The sequence below is a fragment of the Leptodactylus fuscus genome, chromosome 6 (assembly GCF_031893055.1).
Source record: "Leptodactylus fuscus isolate aLepFus1 chromosome 6, aLepFus1.hap2, whole genome shotgun sequence".
Lineage (NCBI taxonomy): Eukaryota > Metazoa > Chordata > Amphibia > Anura > Leptodactylidae > Leptodactylus > Leptodactylus fuscus.
In genome coordinates, this window is record NC_134270.1 from 116314479 (window position 1) to 116328793 (window position 14315).

A 14315-nucleotide genomic window follows, 5' to 3' on the forward strand; every position below is an offset into this window, starting at 1 on the left:
AAGACGACGCAGGGAAAGGCCGTTCCAGGTGAAGATAGAGGCGGCGCTGGAGAGTTCTCTCGCATCATTGGGGATGCCCCCAGTGCTGTTTGAGCACAGGGGACCGCTCCCAGTCCTGTGAGAGAACTCATTTGCATACACAAGAAAACCGGGATTTCAACCGAATGGCGGCGCAGAGAAGACATCTAAAGATAGGAGAAGAATACCCTTTCTTAAGGCTAATCCTACATGTTAAGGACATAAAAAATAGCATAGATAGAATCCCTTTAAAGCAAGCATATGTGGCTCTCCAACATCCGATTTATTTAGGTGAATCGGTGATACCTAGCTATGTACTGCCTGGCAAGACACGATGGGACAGGTAGTTTCTGTAGCTTCTGCCAGTACACTGACTTCTACAATCAAGGAGTAGAATGTATTATTTTATTAAGAAGACAAAAAAAAATTGCACAAAAATACATTTTACAAAACAATATTACACTTTTAACGTAAATACAAATTACAAAAATAAATTATGGGTCGTCTTGGAACTCCTACTGTATCCTTCTTGGTCTGTGACTCCCTGCCCTTATCTCCCCCCCATTCTCTCCTTTGTTTGATACATTTCATTGTTGCTTGGATTAATATTTCATATTGTATGTGTCTATTTGTTTGTACCACATTCTTTAGTAAAAATTTCAAGAAAAATTACTTTGTTAAAAAAAAAAAAAGTTATAATAAATTATGGAAAGGTGAAACACTTATAAATCTACCAAACTGTCCTCATGAAAGGTGAGTTCTGCCCAGTCTTCTTCATCTTCATCTCCTGGATCCAGTGGAGTCCAAGTGAAATCATTTACCTGCAACACAGAACACGTACAACAATTAGGAAACGTTGAATTACAAAATGGGCAGAGAAGACGACACGAATTAAGCTAAAGCAATGTTTAAGTGATTCACAGGTAACATGGAACAGTCACAGTCAGATTATGGGCTTATTGACACAGCCATGTTTGAGCCATTAAAAGTGATTATGAAGCTAGGAGTTCACCTCATCTGAGCTACAGTTGTATTTGATGCTTTGACTTCTATTCCATGCTGCTGTGCATACAGGACATAAATCATTATGACACAGGTAAAAACATAAGTATTTTAATGATGAATACAGAAGATGTGATACACTTTCATACCTGAATAAGCCCTTGAAGTTCTTCTTCTGTTAGACAGTCCACTGTATCATCTTCACACGGAACATATTCAACAGCAACTTTACCACCATCTAAAGTGAAAGACAGACACATAAAAGCTGTGCAATTGTACTAGTTTCTGGTCAGGGTTAATAATGTAACTTCATAGCCTTCTCATGTCTCACAGGTACCAAGAAGAGTGGGGCAATACCCTTCCATTACCAATGTGGAAAAAAATAAATTCCCTCAAGGGAGCCCTCTTAATACTTCTAACATTAACAGTAAGGACTGACGTCATAGCTACAACATGGGTTATATGGAGATTTACAGGGAGTCTGTCACCAGGGTGAATGTAACAACATTCTTCCTATGATAACATGTGCCTCAGTCACTGAGATTTTCTTTTTAACAATATGTAAATGAGGTATCTGGGTAACTGAGGGCAGTTTAGTCACTCCAAATTGTCATGTCATGAGGAAAAAGGGTTTACATGCAGGAGAGCCCAGGGATAGGGCAGTTTTTCTCCATCTGAGAAAAAAAAAAAAAAAAAAGTGATCTGAATAGAGCCTTGTTTAAATACGAATCAACCAGGTGACAGGCTCCTTTTAAAGGACAACCATATGATCTCTGGGAAATGACAAGAAGAGACAATGGGCCCAGTACTTTCCAGCACTGCAGTCACTCTATTCAAGTGACTGGTGCTGGGGTCACTGTGCCTACACTAGAACCCATATATTGGGCATTAGTGGTATAATTTAGTGATAAGCCATCAATTTCTTTATTGAGAACCTAATTAAAATTATACAATGTTAAAGATCTAAAAAGGAATGTAATAATCATTACCAAAAACAACCAACAGGATCTTCTGGAAGGCATTAGACACAGCCCTTTGCTCACAATACTTCTGTGCTTTCCCAGACTTTGATATCAATTCCAGTGGATCTGAAAAATACATACATACATACATACATACATAAATACAATGGAGCCACCTGCAATTATAAAGCTACAAGTGTGACTTAAACCACTTAACACAAGCTACAGCACAACTATCCATCTATCTATCTGGAATCACAGTCATTTGCTGTATTGAATACAATTACTAAGACATCAACAGAACATCAACAGTGCCTTGCAAAAGTATTCATACCCCCTTGAACTTTCAACTTACAACCACAAAATTAAATGTATTTTAATGAGATTTTAAATGATAGCCAACACAAAGTAGCAGATAATTGTGAACTGGAATGAAAATTTTAATCAAACAAACAGACATGACGTGAAAAAGTCTTTAGCTTCGGCATATCAAGACTTTGTAGAGCCACCTTGTGGTGCAAGTCTTATGGGTTTTCTTTTGTGCATCTTGAGACTGAGATTTTTGCCAATTCTTCTTTGCAAAACAGCTTAAGCTCAGCCAGATTGGATGGAGAGCGCCTAAACGGCAGTTCAAATGATATGAATAATTTTTCAAGGCACTGTGGAAGGCAGCCTTGGGAAAGAAGCCCATCTAGGCTCTGATATGCTGTTGTAGCTCATTTGCATATCCCTGAAACACATTTTATTTATTTTAGTTATGGTTTTAAAAAAAATTCAGCAATCTGCAATTATAAAGGGGGCGGGGGAGTGTATGATATTTTTCCCCTCCCCCAACCAATTTAAAATATAAAATGTTTACACAGACAACCACTGTAACCTACCGTATTTTACGAACTATAAGGCGCACTGGACTATAAGGCGCATTGCCCATGAGCGCCTTATAGTCCATCTCGGTTCATATATAGGGCGCACCGGACTATAAGCCGCAGTCCGGTGCGCCTTATATGTTATTGAAAGCGGCGGCACGCAGACTTTGCCAGCGGCCGCTTAACCCCCCACGTGCCAGCCGCTTCTATTGGAAGCGCTCGGCAGGCGAGGAGTTAAAGGGGCTCTATCAGCAAAATCATGCTGATAGAGCCCCACCGTAAAAGTTATATTAAACTACCCCCCCCCGTTTTAAAATAAAACCCTGAAACAGAATGTGAAACTTACCGAACGGTGCAGGGTGGGCGGGCATTCAGGCCTCCTCTTCCTCCGATGTTCCCTCCTCCTCCTCCGGCGCTCGCGAACTGATAATGGCCTGGGCGCATGCGCAGTAGCCGTAGTAGAAGCACTATGATACTGCGCATGCGCCCAGGCCATTATCAGTTCGCGAGCGCCGGAGGAGGAGGACGGAACATCGGAGGAAGAGGAGGCCTGAATGCCCGCCCACCCTGCACCGTTCGGTAAGTTTCACATTCTGTTTCAGGGTTTTATTTTAAAACGGGGGGGTTGTTTAATATAACTTTTACGGTGCCTTTTATGTATGTATGGAAGCGGCACTTACGATTTCTGAGGAAATCGTAGGTTTTTATGTGCGCCTTATAGTCCGGAAAATACGGTATTTCACTGGTGGCAGACTTCCTTTAACCCCAATCCCAGATATCAAAAAGAATTTCTATGTATACAGTCCACAATTATTAACACTAACCATTCGGTTTCTCAATTCTTGCTTCTGCAACTCCAACACCTCTGCTGCTAACTCCATGTTGAGGAATGGTCACTTCCACAACACATAAGTATCTTAGTTTTGTCTGATGTTTTTCTGATTCTTCCTCAGAGTCATCATCCAAGCCAGAGATATTCTGTAGCTGAACATAAAAAAAAAAAAAAAGAAATTATTCTGCATTTACTCAATTTCTCCATCCACACACGGACAGGGTAGTCAAGCCAGAAACACTAGGTAAGTGATAAATGTAGACTGATGGGGGCTCAGTCAATAGAATGTAGACCTGGGGAGCTGTATGGAGCAATGGACGAGCATCACTAGTTCATATACATCCTCGTATCACTAACTTCAAAAAATTTTGGAAAAGCTGAAAAACAACCAATAAAGTCAGTTGTTATCCACCTAAGTGGCAAATTTTCATAACTGTATTGCAATATTGGAATGAAGGATTATGACTGCATAAAAAAGGCATACTAGTCCTTTGAGAGCCTAGAAAAGCTGGATAACATCTCCAGATATCCTTTTTAGAATGCATTGCTATGTGGATGGGATCCACATCAACAGCTCTCCATGCACATATTCCACTAACCCCATGAAATAAAATGCATTTGTGACCTCTGCCTGTATTAGATGATTTTGCTAGAGTAGTGGTATGCAGCCTGTATCTCTCCAGTTTCTGGCAGATTCATTTTGTATAGAGGACCAGGATTTTGTATTGGCAAGGGAAATATAAATAAAGATGCAGGATCACATCCCCGGTCAGTAAGTGATCCACAATAAACTGCATTTCACACCACACCAGAAAACGAGATTGACCTACATTTAATTTGGGCCCTGACTAGTGTAGATTTCATTTCTGGCACATGAGACCTTCTGTGGAACACATGAATTATTAAAAGGCTGGATATTCTTAATGCAGATGCAACTTGCTACAGTGGGGAAATGGATCAAGACTGAAATAGGAAATAACAGTCTTAACCCCCCCATGAAGTTTCAGTGAAGATTTTTCTTTTGCAGAACTTGTTTTTGAGCCCAATCCAGCAGTGGACTTAAAATGAATGGTAAATATATAGGAAGGACTTGTACTTCTTTCTAATGTATCAATTCCGAGCCATCGAAAGAAACACAGCAAAATCTGCATAAATAAAAAAGGAACAAAAATAAATAGATACTAGTACTAATAGATACTAACTAATGTATAATGTCAAACAGTAGAAAATTCCACATACTGGGGACAGCACTCAAAGCCATGCAGATCTGAACTAGACCATGTAAATAAAATGGATGAGAATTGTAGGGCTTACCCTTAGTTCACATCTGCGTTTGGTAATCCGTTCGCGGAGTCTGCATGGGAACCCCCGAATGGACTACCGAACGCATTTGCAAGCGGTATGCAGTGAAAGCACACGGACCCCATAGACTATAATGGAGTCTGTATGCTTGCCAAGAGATCTCCGCACGTTATGCAGACAGGAAAGTAGATTGTGAAGTACTAAACTAACAACTGACCACCAGCAAGCAGTGGAGACCTTGCAGTATCGGAAGCAGAGAAACCCAAGCATTACAATGTCCATTCATATAAATGAGTTGCCTGTATAATACAAGTAGGTTAGCAATTACTCACAGCAATTATCCTTTTGGACCAGCCATTAAACCCCAGGTAGTAGTTGGCCAGCTCCTGACATTTGTGGCTGTACAGTTCCAGAGACTTATATGGAAATCCTTTTTGCTTGACGCACATTTGCACCTACGTACAGGAAAAAGCAGACTTCCGTAAATTACATTTCTTAACCTGTACTGGTCCTGTATTATACTCAAGTGTTGCACTCGCTACTCTGTTTAAATGCAGAGCAATACAACATTACTTATCATGCACTGATCTTCAGTAATAGCTGGCATTATACTCCAGAGCTGCATTCACAGTTCTGCAGGCTAAACAGCCCAAAGCTCTCAGCATTGCAAATATTTAGCTGAGCTGTCTAGACAGAACTAGCTCTGGTGATCCGATTCTGAGAAGAGATATTTACACCAGTGAGCTGATTTGGGGAAAAACAAAGTACCCCTCTACACTACATTAATTAATAAATGTGTTTCATGGATATGCAAATGAGCTACTACAGGGACTTAGGTAAACTGTTGGGGAGTCTGTCAACAAACTCGTTAACACGTTTTAATGACAGCCATCAGAATAGTGAATGGCGCTCTGGATTATAATTCAGACCAGAAATCCAGGAATTGAGAAAATAAATGTAATGCATTTATACAAGTGCTCAGCATTTTTGCAAACTACATCTATATATGTATAGGTAACTATAGGTAAATATTTGCATTACATGCTAGATCATTCTAGGAAGAAGGTGGAATTTGCAATCTTCTTTACTGCAGATCCTTAGACTACAGGTTGATGTACAGGCTTTCTATGGATTGCAAACTATATGCTGTTATGATTATATATATATATAGAAATATCTCTATCTCTAAAAATACTGTGTATATATAGAAGGTCTGGTTCACATCTACGTTCAATAATCCTTTCGGGGAGTCTGCATGAGGACCCCCCGAATGGACTACTGGACGCATTGTCAAGGGATGAGCTTTTGAAAGCACATGGACCCAATAGAATATAATAGGGTCCATGTGCTTTCCGCACGGAACATGCGGAAAGAAAGAACTTCATGAGCTACTTTCCTCTCCGCATGACTCGTGCGGAGACCCATTATAGTCTATGGGGTCCATGTGCTTTCACTGCTCACCGCTCGTCAATATGGTCGATATTCCATTCGGGAGGGGGCCCCCATGCAGACTTCCCGAACGGATTACCGAACACAGATGTGAACTGTGCCTAACATTTATCATGTCAGATATAATATTCTAAATATATAACAACCATGAGATGATTATGTAGGAGTGAAGAGTGTCAGAGTGTAAACCACCACCAATTTACCTTCACAGGAGTATCCTGGAAAAGATTCTTCTTGTCACATGTGGCCTGTGCACTCTTGGCACTTTGGGATGAGAAGTATTTGATGACAGCATAGTAACCTGGCTCTGCCACACTAGCATTTGGTAACAGCTTCATTGAGTAGAGAGGACCAAACTGAGAAAATACATTTTGCAAGGAGCACTACAAAAAAGAAATATGCATAAGGAAAGAGCTCATAAAATAACATTAACATCAAGTACTTGATCCATAAAGCCACACTGCAGACTCCTATTCCTGAAGTTAGAGATATAAAAAACACGAAAACTTGGCAATCTTCAGTAGTTGATACCTTTTTAATGGCTAACTCATAATGATGACAAATGGCTAACGTTTCGGAACGCTTGGCTCCTTTCTCAAAGTAAATTTAAAAACATTTTTGAAGGATGCATATATATATATATATATATATATATATATACAGAGCAGGCGCAAAAGGTGTTAGAGTTCAGGAGGAAGGGGGGGGGGGGTTGTTAGTAATTGGTAGAGACAATGTAAACACTTACAGGTCCTTATCAGTTCACAGGTTACTGTAAAAAGACATGAACCCCTGTGATGCATTAAGTCCACACTAGTGTCTGAAGCAGTGTCATGAACTTATACTCATGTATACGCCGTTCTCTCTTTGATCTGAAATTCCCTCTCAAAACCAGAATTTTCATGTCATTGGTAATGTTGTGATCCCCACTGCAAAAATGTTTTGACACAGGAAGGTCAATCCTTTGTTCTTTAATTGTATGGCGATGTGAGTTCATACACGTTCTAAGCTGCTGTCCGATCTCTCCAACATACAGATTATCAGTGGAACATTTGGTACACATAATTAAATACACTACATTGGAAGTGCTGCAGGTGAAGGCACCTGGAATTTTATATTCCTTGTTCGAGTTTGGTATCTCTATCCTGTCAGTGGTCAGTATGTGGGGGCAGGTTTTTCACCTCTTATTTCCACATGGAAATGTTCCTGTGTTAGTTGGGGATGATAATGAGCTACTGACCACCATATTCCTGAGGTTTGGTGGCTGTCTGTAGCATAGGAGAGGGGGACCTGGAAATATGGATGTTAGACAGTTGTCTTTTTGCAGTAGTGGATGTAGTTTGCGTGTGATACCTCTCAGCGTCTCCAGGTGTGGGTTATATGTGACAACCAGGGGCACTCGATTGTTCTCCTTTTTGGTGTTGTATCTTAATAACTCCGATCTTGGTATCCTAGTGGCTCTGGTGATTTGGTTATCAATTGTTCTTGGATGGTAACCCTGCCTCAAGAATGTGTCTCTGAGGACTCCGAGGTGTTCTTCTCTATCTGCAGGGTTAGAACATATGCGATGGCCTGGCTGTATACAATGGAGTTCTTTATGTGTTTCGGATGAAAGCTATCCCATCCTAGGTAGGTTGGTCGGTCAATCGGCTTCCGATACAGTGATGTCTCAATTTTGTTGTCCTGCATCTTGATGACTGTGTCTAGGAAGTTTATTTCCGAGAAGGAGTGATTGAGCGTCAGGTTGATGGTGGGATGGAATTGGTTGAATAGTTCATAGTTATATTTCCAACCCACTGGCTAACACGGTACAACAACGAACATTTTCCTTTTACTGAAGTCAGAGAGAAAGAAAACAGTTGTACTGACTAAGACTTTCCCACAGAAGCACCGAAGAGGAGCCCGACATGGACAGCATCTTCTATCCGAATGTTAGAGGCAAAAAAAAACAACAAAAAACCCCACCACCAGTGCAAAAGGACATATTGGTTGGTGGTTTAGTGTCCAAAACTTGCTGACTGGTTTCATTTAAAAGGGGAGGTCTGCTTCACATTTCTAATATTTTATAGGATCAGAAATCATACAATATGCATATACCGTATATATAAATTCTTCTCACATAATGGTCTTAGCAGTCGGTAACCCCTATCTAAACTAAAAATAACTAAACATCGCACCATTTAAATAGCAACATCGTAAACTAATTATTGGAGAATAAATTATATCTTGAATTTACATGCACAGCATAACATTACAGCTCGTTTCTAGACGAGGAAAAAAAACGTTAAAGGGGGTTTAACACTATCAAGACGAAGGGTAGTCTGTATATTAAAAGGTGTTGTCCAGGCAAAAACGGAAAACCCCTTTAACCCCTTCCTGCTGATGGCATTTTTTGATTTTTTAATTTTTCATTTTTGACTCTTCCCCCCCCCTTTCCAAATCCACAACTTTTTTATTTCTCCGCTCTCAAGGCCATATGAGGTCTTCATCTTTGTGGGACAAATTTTTGTTTGTGATGCCGCCATTTATTATTCTGTACAATGTACTGGGAAGCTGGAAAAATATTCAGAATGGGGGGATTTGAAGAAAAAAAATGCATTTGTGCGATTTTCTTACGGGATTCATTTTTACAGCATTCACTGTGCAGCCAAAGTGACATGTCACCTGTATTCTACTGTATGTCTCAGTACAATACTGAGGATAACAAATTTATATGGTTTTATTTACATTTTTCCCCTTTAAAAATCCAAAACTGCGCCATATTCTGACAAGCGTAACTTTTTTTTTTATATATTTCCATGTATGGGGATGCATAGGGTGTCTTTTTTTTGTGGGGTTGGGTGTACTTTTCAGTTATACCATTTTGGGGAATTGCTATTGTTTTGATCACTTTTTATTCAAATTGTTATCAGAGGCAAAGCATTGAAAAAAAAAAACAAAACAAAAACCAGCGTTTTGGCACTCTACTTTTTCCCCTTGACTTTTTTCCCCCCGCTATGACATTTACAGAATGGGAAAAAATATTTTTATAGATGTGTAGAGCGGACATTTTTGGACACAGGGATGCCTAATGTGTAAGCGTTTTACAGTATTTAAAGAGGACCTTTCATGGATTTGGGCACATGTGGTGTTATATACTGCTGGAAAGCCGACAGTGCGCTGAATTCAGTGCACTATCGGCTTTCCCGATCTGTGCCCCAGGTAAAGAGCTTTAGGTGCTGGTCAGAAGGGTGTTCCTGACAGTCAGTCAAGAACGTCCTTCTCCACAGCAGCGCCTATAGCACTGTGCAGTATGAGCGGGGAGGAACGCTCCCTCTCTCTCACAGTGTTCGTCCATAGACAAGTATTATCAGGAGGGGAGGGGGCGTTCCTCCCCACTCATTGTACAGTGCGATAGGCTCTGCTGTGGAGAAGGGCGTCCCTGACTGGCTGACAGGAACGCCCTTCTGACTGTAAAGCGCTACGGTAGCGGGACCGACAGCTCTTTACCTGGGGCACAGATTGGGAAAGCCGACAGTGCGCTGAATTCAGTTTTTAATAAGTTTCATTTTTTATATATTTTTTTTTACTATTTATTGCATAGACTCCCTTGAACCCCAGGGAGTATAAACACTAATACAATGCATTACAAAAAATTGTTATTTCTTCTGCAGGCTACATAGAGGGAGGAGAGGAGCTGAGTGAAGATGAATGTATCATGGTAGTTGTAAGATAGGACAGCAGGAAGCTACCCATGTAAATAAATGAGGATACCAGGAGCTCCCAGGGAAATGCAAGAAATCACTAAAAACACTGCTAAAGGTATTTGGGTGCACTTATTAACCCATATATATATATATATATATATATATATATATATATATATATATATATATATATAATAATGGGATGTGGAAATTTTGGTGTAGACAATCATGTCTGGGATTGAGATCCAGGAGACTATTGAAGGCTCCCAGGTTTGTCATTACTTGTATTACAGGTCGCGCTACTCAGTCTGTAATAGAAGTATAGGGCTGTTACAATGATCAGACCCCGGAAATACAAAATGAAGAACAACTACACCTGGTTTTGTAGAGAAAAAAAAAAAAAAAAAACCTTTCCGCAGCCCCGTACATAGAAATATATTACAGGTAACATGTGAGCTGGCTGCAGAGTGAGCACTGTACACACAACACAACATAGTGTTCCTCCAATTCGTCCCCATTTTATTTCCAGCAAAAATTAAAAAAAAAAGTTATAGTTCAGGAAGGAGGGGGTAGAAAATGTCAGTTTCCCCTCAGCCCCCTGCAGTGTGTATGTATACTCCGCCTTACACGTGAACGTGCCAGTCTCTGTATACACAGCACCATGGCAATAGCCGCACGTACACGTAGACCACACTCACGTAAATGTACGCCTCCGGTAGCTGCGCGGTGATGTTCCACACAAACACGATCTTATTACTCTCTACGGGGATCGTGAACGTCACAACCTCGGGCTCCATGACCGACACCTCATAACACCGAGCTCGTAAGCGCCGCGAAAACCTAGGCCCCGCCTATTTCTACATTAAGCGAATCAGCGCATAGTATTGTCATGTGACCGCAATAAACGTGTCGTCATTAATGACGATGAAGTGATAGCGGCCATCTTAGATTTGGGCAGTAGATATTTATTACAGTTTGCGGGTACGTGTGGCTATATGAGCTTATGTGTCATGAAGTATATAAGACGTATATGCCACATTACATGCAGCAGATACCGTTCCTAATAGTAATAATGTGCTAACTTGTTTAGTGACAGATACTTATCACAGTAGAGATTTTCACATGAAAAACATAAAAGACTTGGGGTAGGGGGATCCATCAAATTCCACATGCTAAAATATGCACAGATCGGTGATTTGTGACTAACAACCCATGTGACCCCCCCCCCCCCCCCCAAAAAAAAAAAAAAAAAAAGTCACAAGTGTTTTAGCCCCAGACTTGTCACTTTTACAGGGTGCAGGGCTACCATCTGTGCCATTGCCAGGTATATTTATGCCACAAAAGTGGCGCGGCGGTCAGAAAAGACAGACTGGCACTTATGATGAATGGAAGTCATGAGCTGCGGCAAGATTGACTAGGACACTTACTACAATCTCTGCCTCAGTGTGAACTTACCCTAAGGGAGTCTTCACACGGAGTAAACACGCGTGTATTTTTGCAAATTAGACGTGTAAAAATAAGACTCCCATTGACTTCAATTATATTTTTAAAATATAAAAATATGCCTGAAAAATGTCATTGAAGTCAATGGGAGTCTTATTTTTACACGTGTATTTTGCAAAAAAAAAAAAAAATACACACGCGTTTACTCCATGTGAAGGCTCCCTTAAATTGGTTACACACGACCATGTGCTGATCGGCTGCCGTGAACAAATGACTGGGGGCAGTGCACAGGGGCCACAAGGATGTCATCTGTGTGCCAACCATGCTTCCATGGCCCCCTTCATTCAATATATAAGAGCCGCAGAAGCAGGAACGCAAAACCAGACAGGAATAGGACCTGTTCTATATTTTGCAGCCCATACACAGAACCGTGTAATTCATGCTCATGTGTGCGGGCCCATAGAAATGAATGGGTGAGTGTGTTATGCAGGGAAAACCAGTATAGCGTACTGACCATTCACAGTCATGTGTAAGGGGGGCTTACTCCTGGCAGTTTTATCAGTAATGTATGGGGTACAAACTGCTCCTTAGTGCACACGCCCTGTCTGAGATACAAGTGTATTGTGTATTGATTATTAGCAGAGGAGGACACCATATATGAAGGCTTATATAGTCATAGAACAGACTGCCCAGTAAGACCCCGCACCTATTTACACTTTTCATGAAAACTCAGGTACCCATAATGAATCTCATGATCTACTTCTATGTGAGCTCAGATTTCACAATAGGTACTCATACACTTGGGTGTCAAAACAAGCACAACATATTGATCTATATGGCCCCATGGACACAACAATATTTTGTGCTATTCATTTTTTTGAATTATTTATTTTTTTGGTGGAGTGATTATGGTTACACAGGTTTTTTTTGTGGTTTTTTTTAACATTCAGAGTAAACGTGTGTTCATTTTGGCAAAATACACGTGTAAAGAATACACGTGTAAAAATAAGACTCAATTGACTTCAATGACATTTTTTTTGCACGTGTAAAAAAAACACGTGAAAGCACTCTTAGGCTCCATTTCCACAGAGTAACGCACTGTTCATTTAGACACGTAAACACGTGTCAGAGCGAGGCGCTACAAAAACAGATCGAATTGACTTCAATGGGTGCCGGCTTACGCGCGCTACACATTGAAATCAATGGGTTATAAAGTCTCCCATTGAAATCAGTGGGATCTGTTTTGAAGCGCCTCCCTCTGACACGTGTTTACGTGTCTAAATGAGCGGCGCATTACTCCATGGGAACGGAGCCTCAGGGATAATCGTCTGCCAAGTGAGTCTCCCACCTCCCTCAAGTACTGTATGTTCAGCTGTCACCACCATGTTAGGCTGGTTGCAGACTACCATGCTGTAGGTCACTGTGCTATCTGTATTTCACGAATAGTACATTGACCTATTCTTTTCTATGGGCCCGTACAACCGTGAATTTCATGGTGCAGTGTGAGGGCTGACAGTCCAGGCCGCATCAGATATGACATGTCCTATTCTTGTCCTGGCCTGTGCTGCCATGGCTCCTATTCATTTAATGAAAGAAGCCGTGAAAGCACGGCCCGTAAAAGGGCAGGACATGGGGACATCCCCCCGTGTTTCCCCTTGTGCAGCCTGTGCTTTTAAAGGGATTTTATCACTAGAATACCCTTTTTAAACTAAATACACGTAGGAATAGCCTTAGGAAAGGCTATTCTTCTCTTACTTTTATTATTCGGATCTGCGTATTATTTCTGGCATCCCCAGTGCTAATTGAAAACTCTCCAGTGACGGCCTGTCTTCTTCCCCACCTCCTCTTCAAAAAGCAGACTACATGTGTCAGTCGGCCATTTTCCTGTGGCCTATCCTATTCAGCCACAGGAAAATGGCTAACAGACATGCGCAGTCAGCGCTTTTTGAAGAAGAGGTGTGAGAGAGAAGAGGCCATAGCAGCATTCATTTGCATAAGGAAGAAAGAAGATATTTCTAAGGAACAGCGGCATGGATCAGAATAATAAAAAGTAAGAGAAGAATATATATGTAGCTTAAAAAGGGTATTCTAGTGATAGAATCCCTTTAAATCACAGCAGGCTGGCTGCAGCACAGTAGTCTGCACATTGTATCACATATGGTGATAAACTTACCTTTCTTATATACTGTATGTCACTATTGTGGATTTAGAAGCAGGGAGCTCCATTCTACCAGCACTCTATAGCTTCAATAAATCTCAGTTTGACAGATAGCATATGCTTGGCCACCCTCCATTCTGTCTCTGCTGTAATGTCGCACGGACTTGTGACCAAGTGCAACCAGCATGGAAAAATCCTTGTCCAGTCCAAGGACTCAATCACAGTGTGAGCCGACCTTAATGGGATTCTACCATTGAAACCCTTTTTTTGTGGATAACACGTCGGAATAGCCTTTAGGGCTAGTTCACACGTGAGTATAAGGGGAGGTTTTTGACAGCGGATTTCGCGTCCAAAACCTCCCCTTATAATGGTGGTCTATGGAGACCGCCGGGCTTCTGTTCTCCACTAGCGGCGAGCTGCTGCTAGCGGAGAAAAGAAAGGACATGTCCTTTCTTCAGGCGGAAGCCGCGCGGCTTCCGCCCCCGGCAGCTCCCTCCTATGTCGGCTCATTCATTTGAGCCGACAGCAGAGGGTTAAGCCGCGATAGCGATGGTCGCGGCAGGCGGGTTTTGACAAGAGAGAGACGCGGCTCGCCGCGGC

The 14315-nt window shown here is 41.3% G+C and overlaps 1 protein-coding gene across 1 annotated transcript; it reads right to left on the bottom strand.

Moving 5' to 3' along the window:
* Positions 1–725: 725 nt before the first annotated feature.
* On the bottom strand, positions 726–10911 carry RDM1 (RAD52 motif containing 1). Its single transcript, XM_075278649.1, has 7 exons — positions 10813–10911; positions 6635–6814; positions 5315–5437; positions 3673–3832; positions 2010–2108; positions 1170–1258; positions 726–839 (listed from the first exon to the last, which is right to left on the bottom strand). Exons 1-7 carry the CDS (start codon positions 10909–10911, stop codon positions 741–743), a joined length of 849 nt encoding a protein of 282 aa, XP_075134750.1. The 3' UTR covers positions 726–740.
* Positions 10912–14315: the final 3404 nt, after the last annotated feature.

Excerpts from the sequence above, each read along its gene's own strand:
- RDM1 (XM_075278649.1), bottom strand. The coding sequence starts at position 10,911 with ATGGAGCCCGAGGTTGTGACGTTCACGATCCCCGTAGAGAGTAATAAG. Across the intron at positions 5,438-6,634 it reads TCCAGGATACTCCTGTGAAG|GTGCAAATGTGCGTCAAGCA; the intron begins GTAAATTGGTGG and ends TCCTGTACGTAG. Across the intron at positions 1,259-2,009 it reads GATCCTGTTGGTTGTTTTTG|ATGGTGGTAAAGTTGCTGTT; the intron begins GTAATGATTATT and ends CTTTCACTTTAG.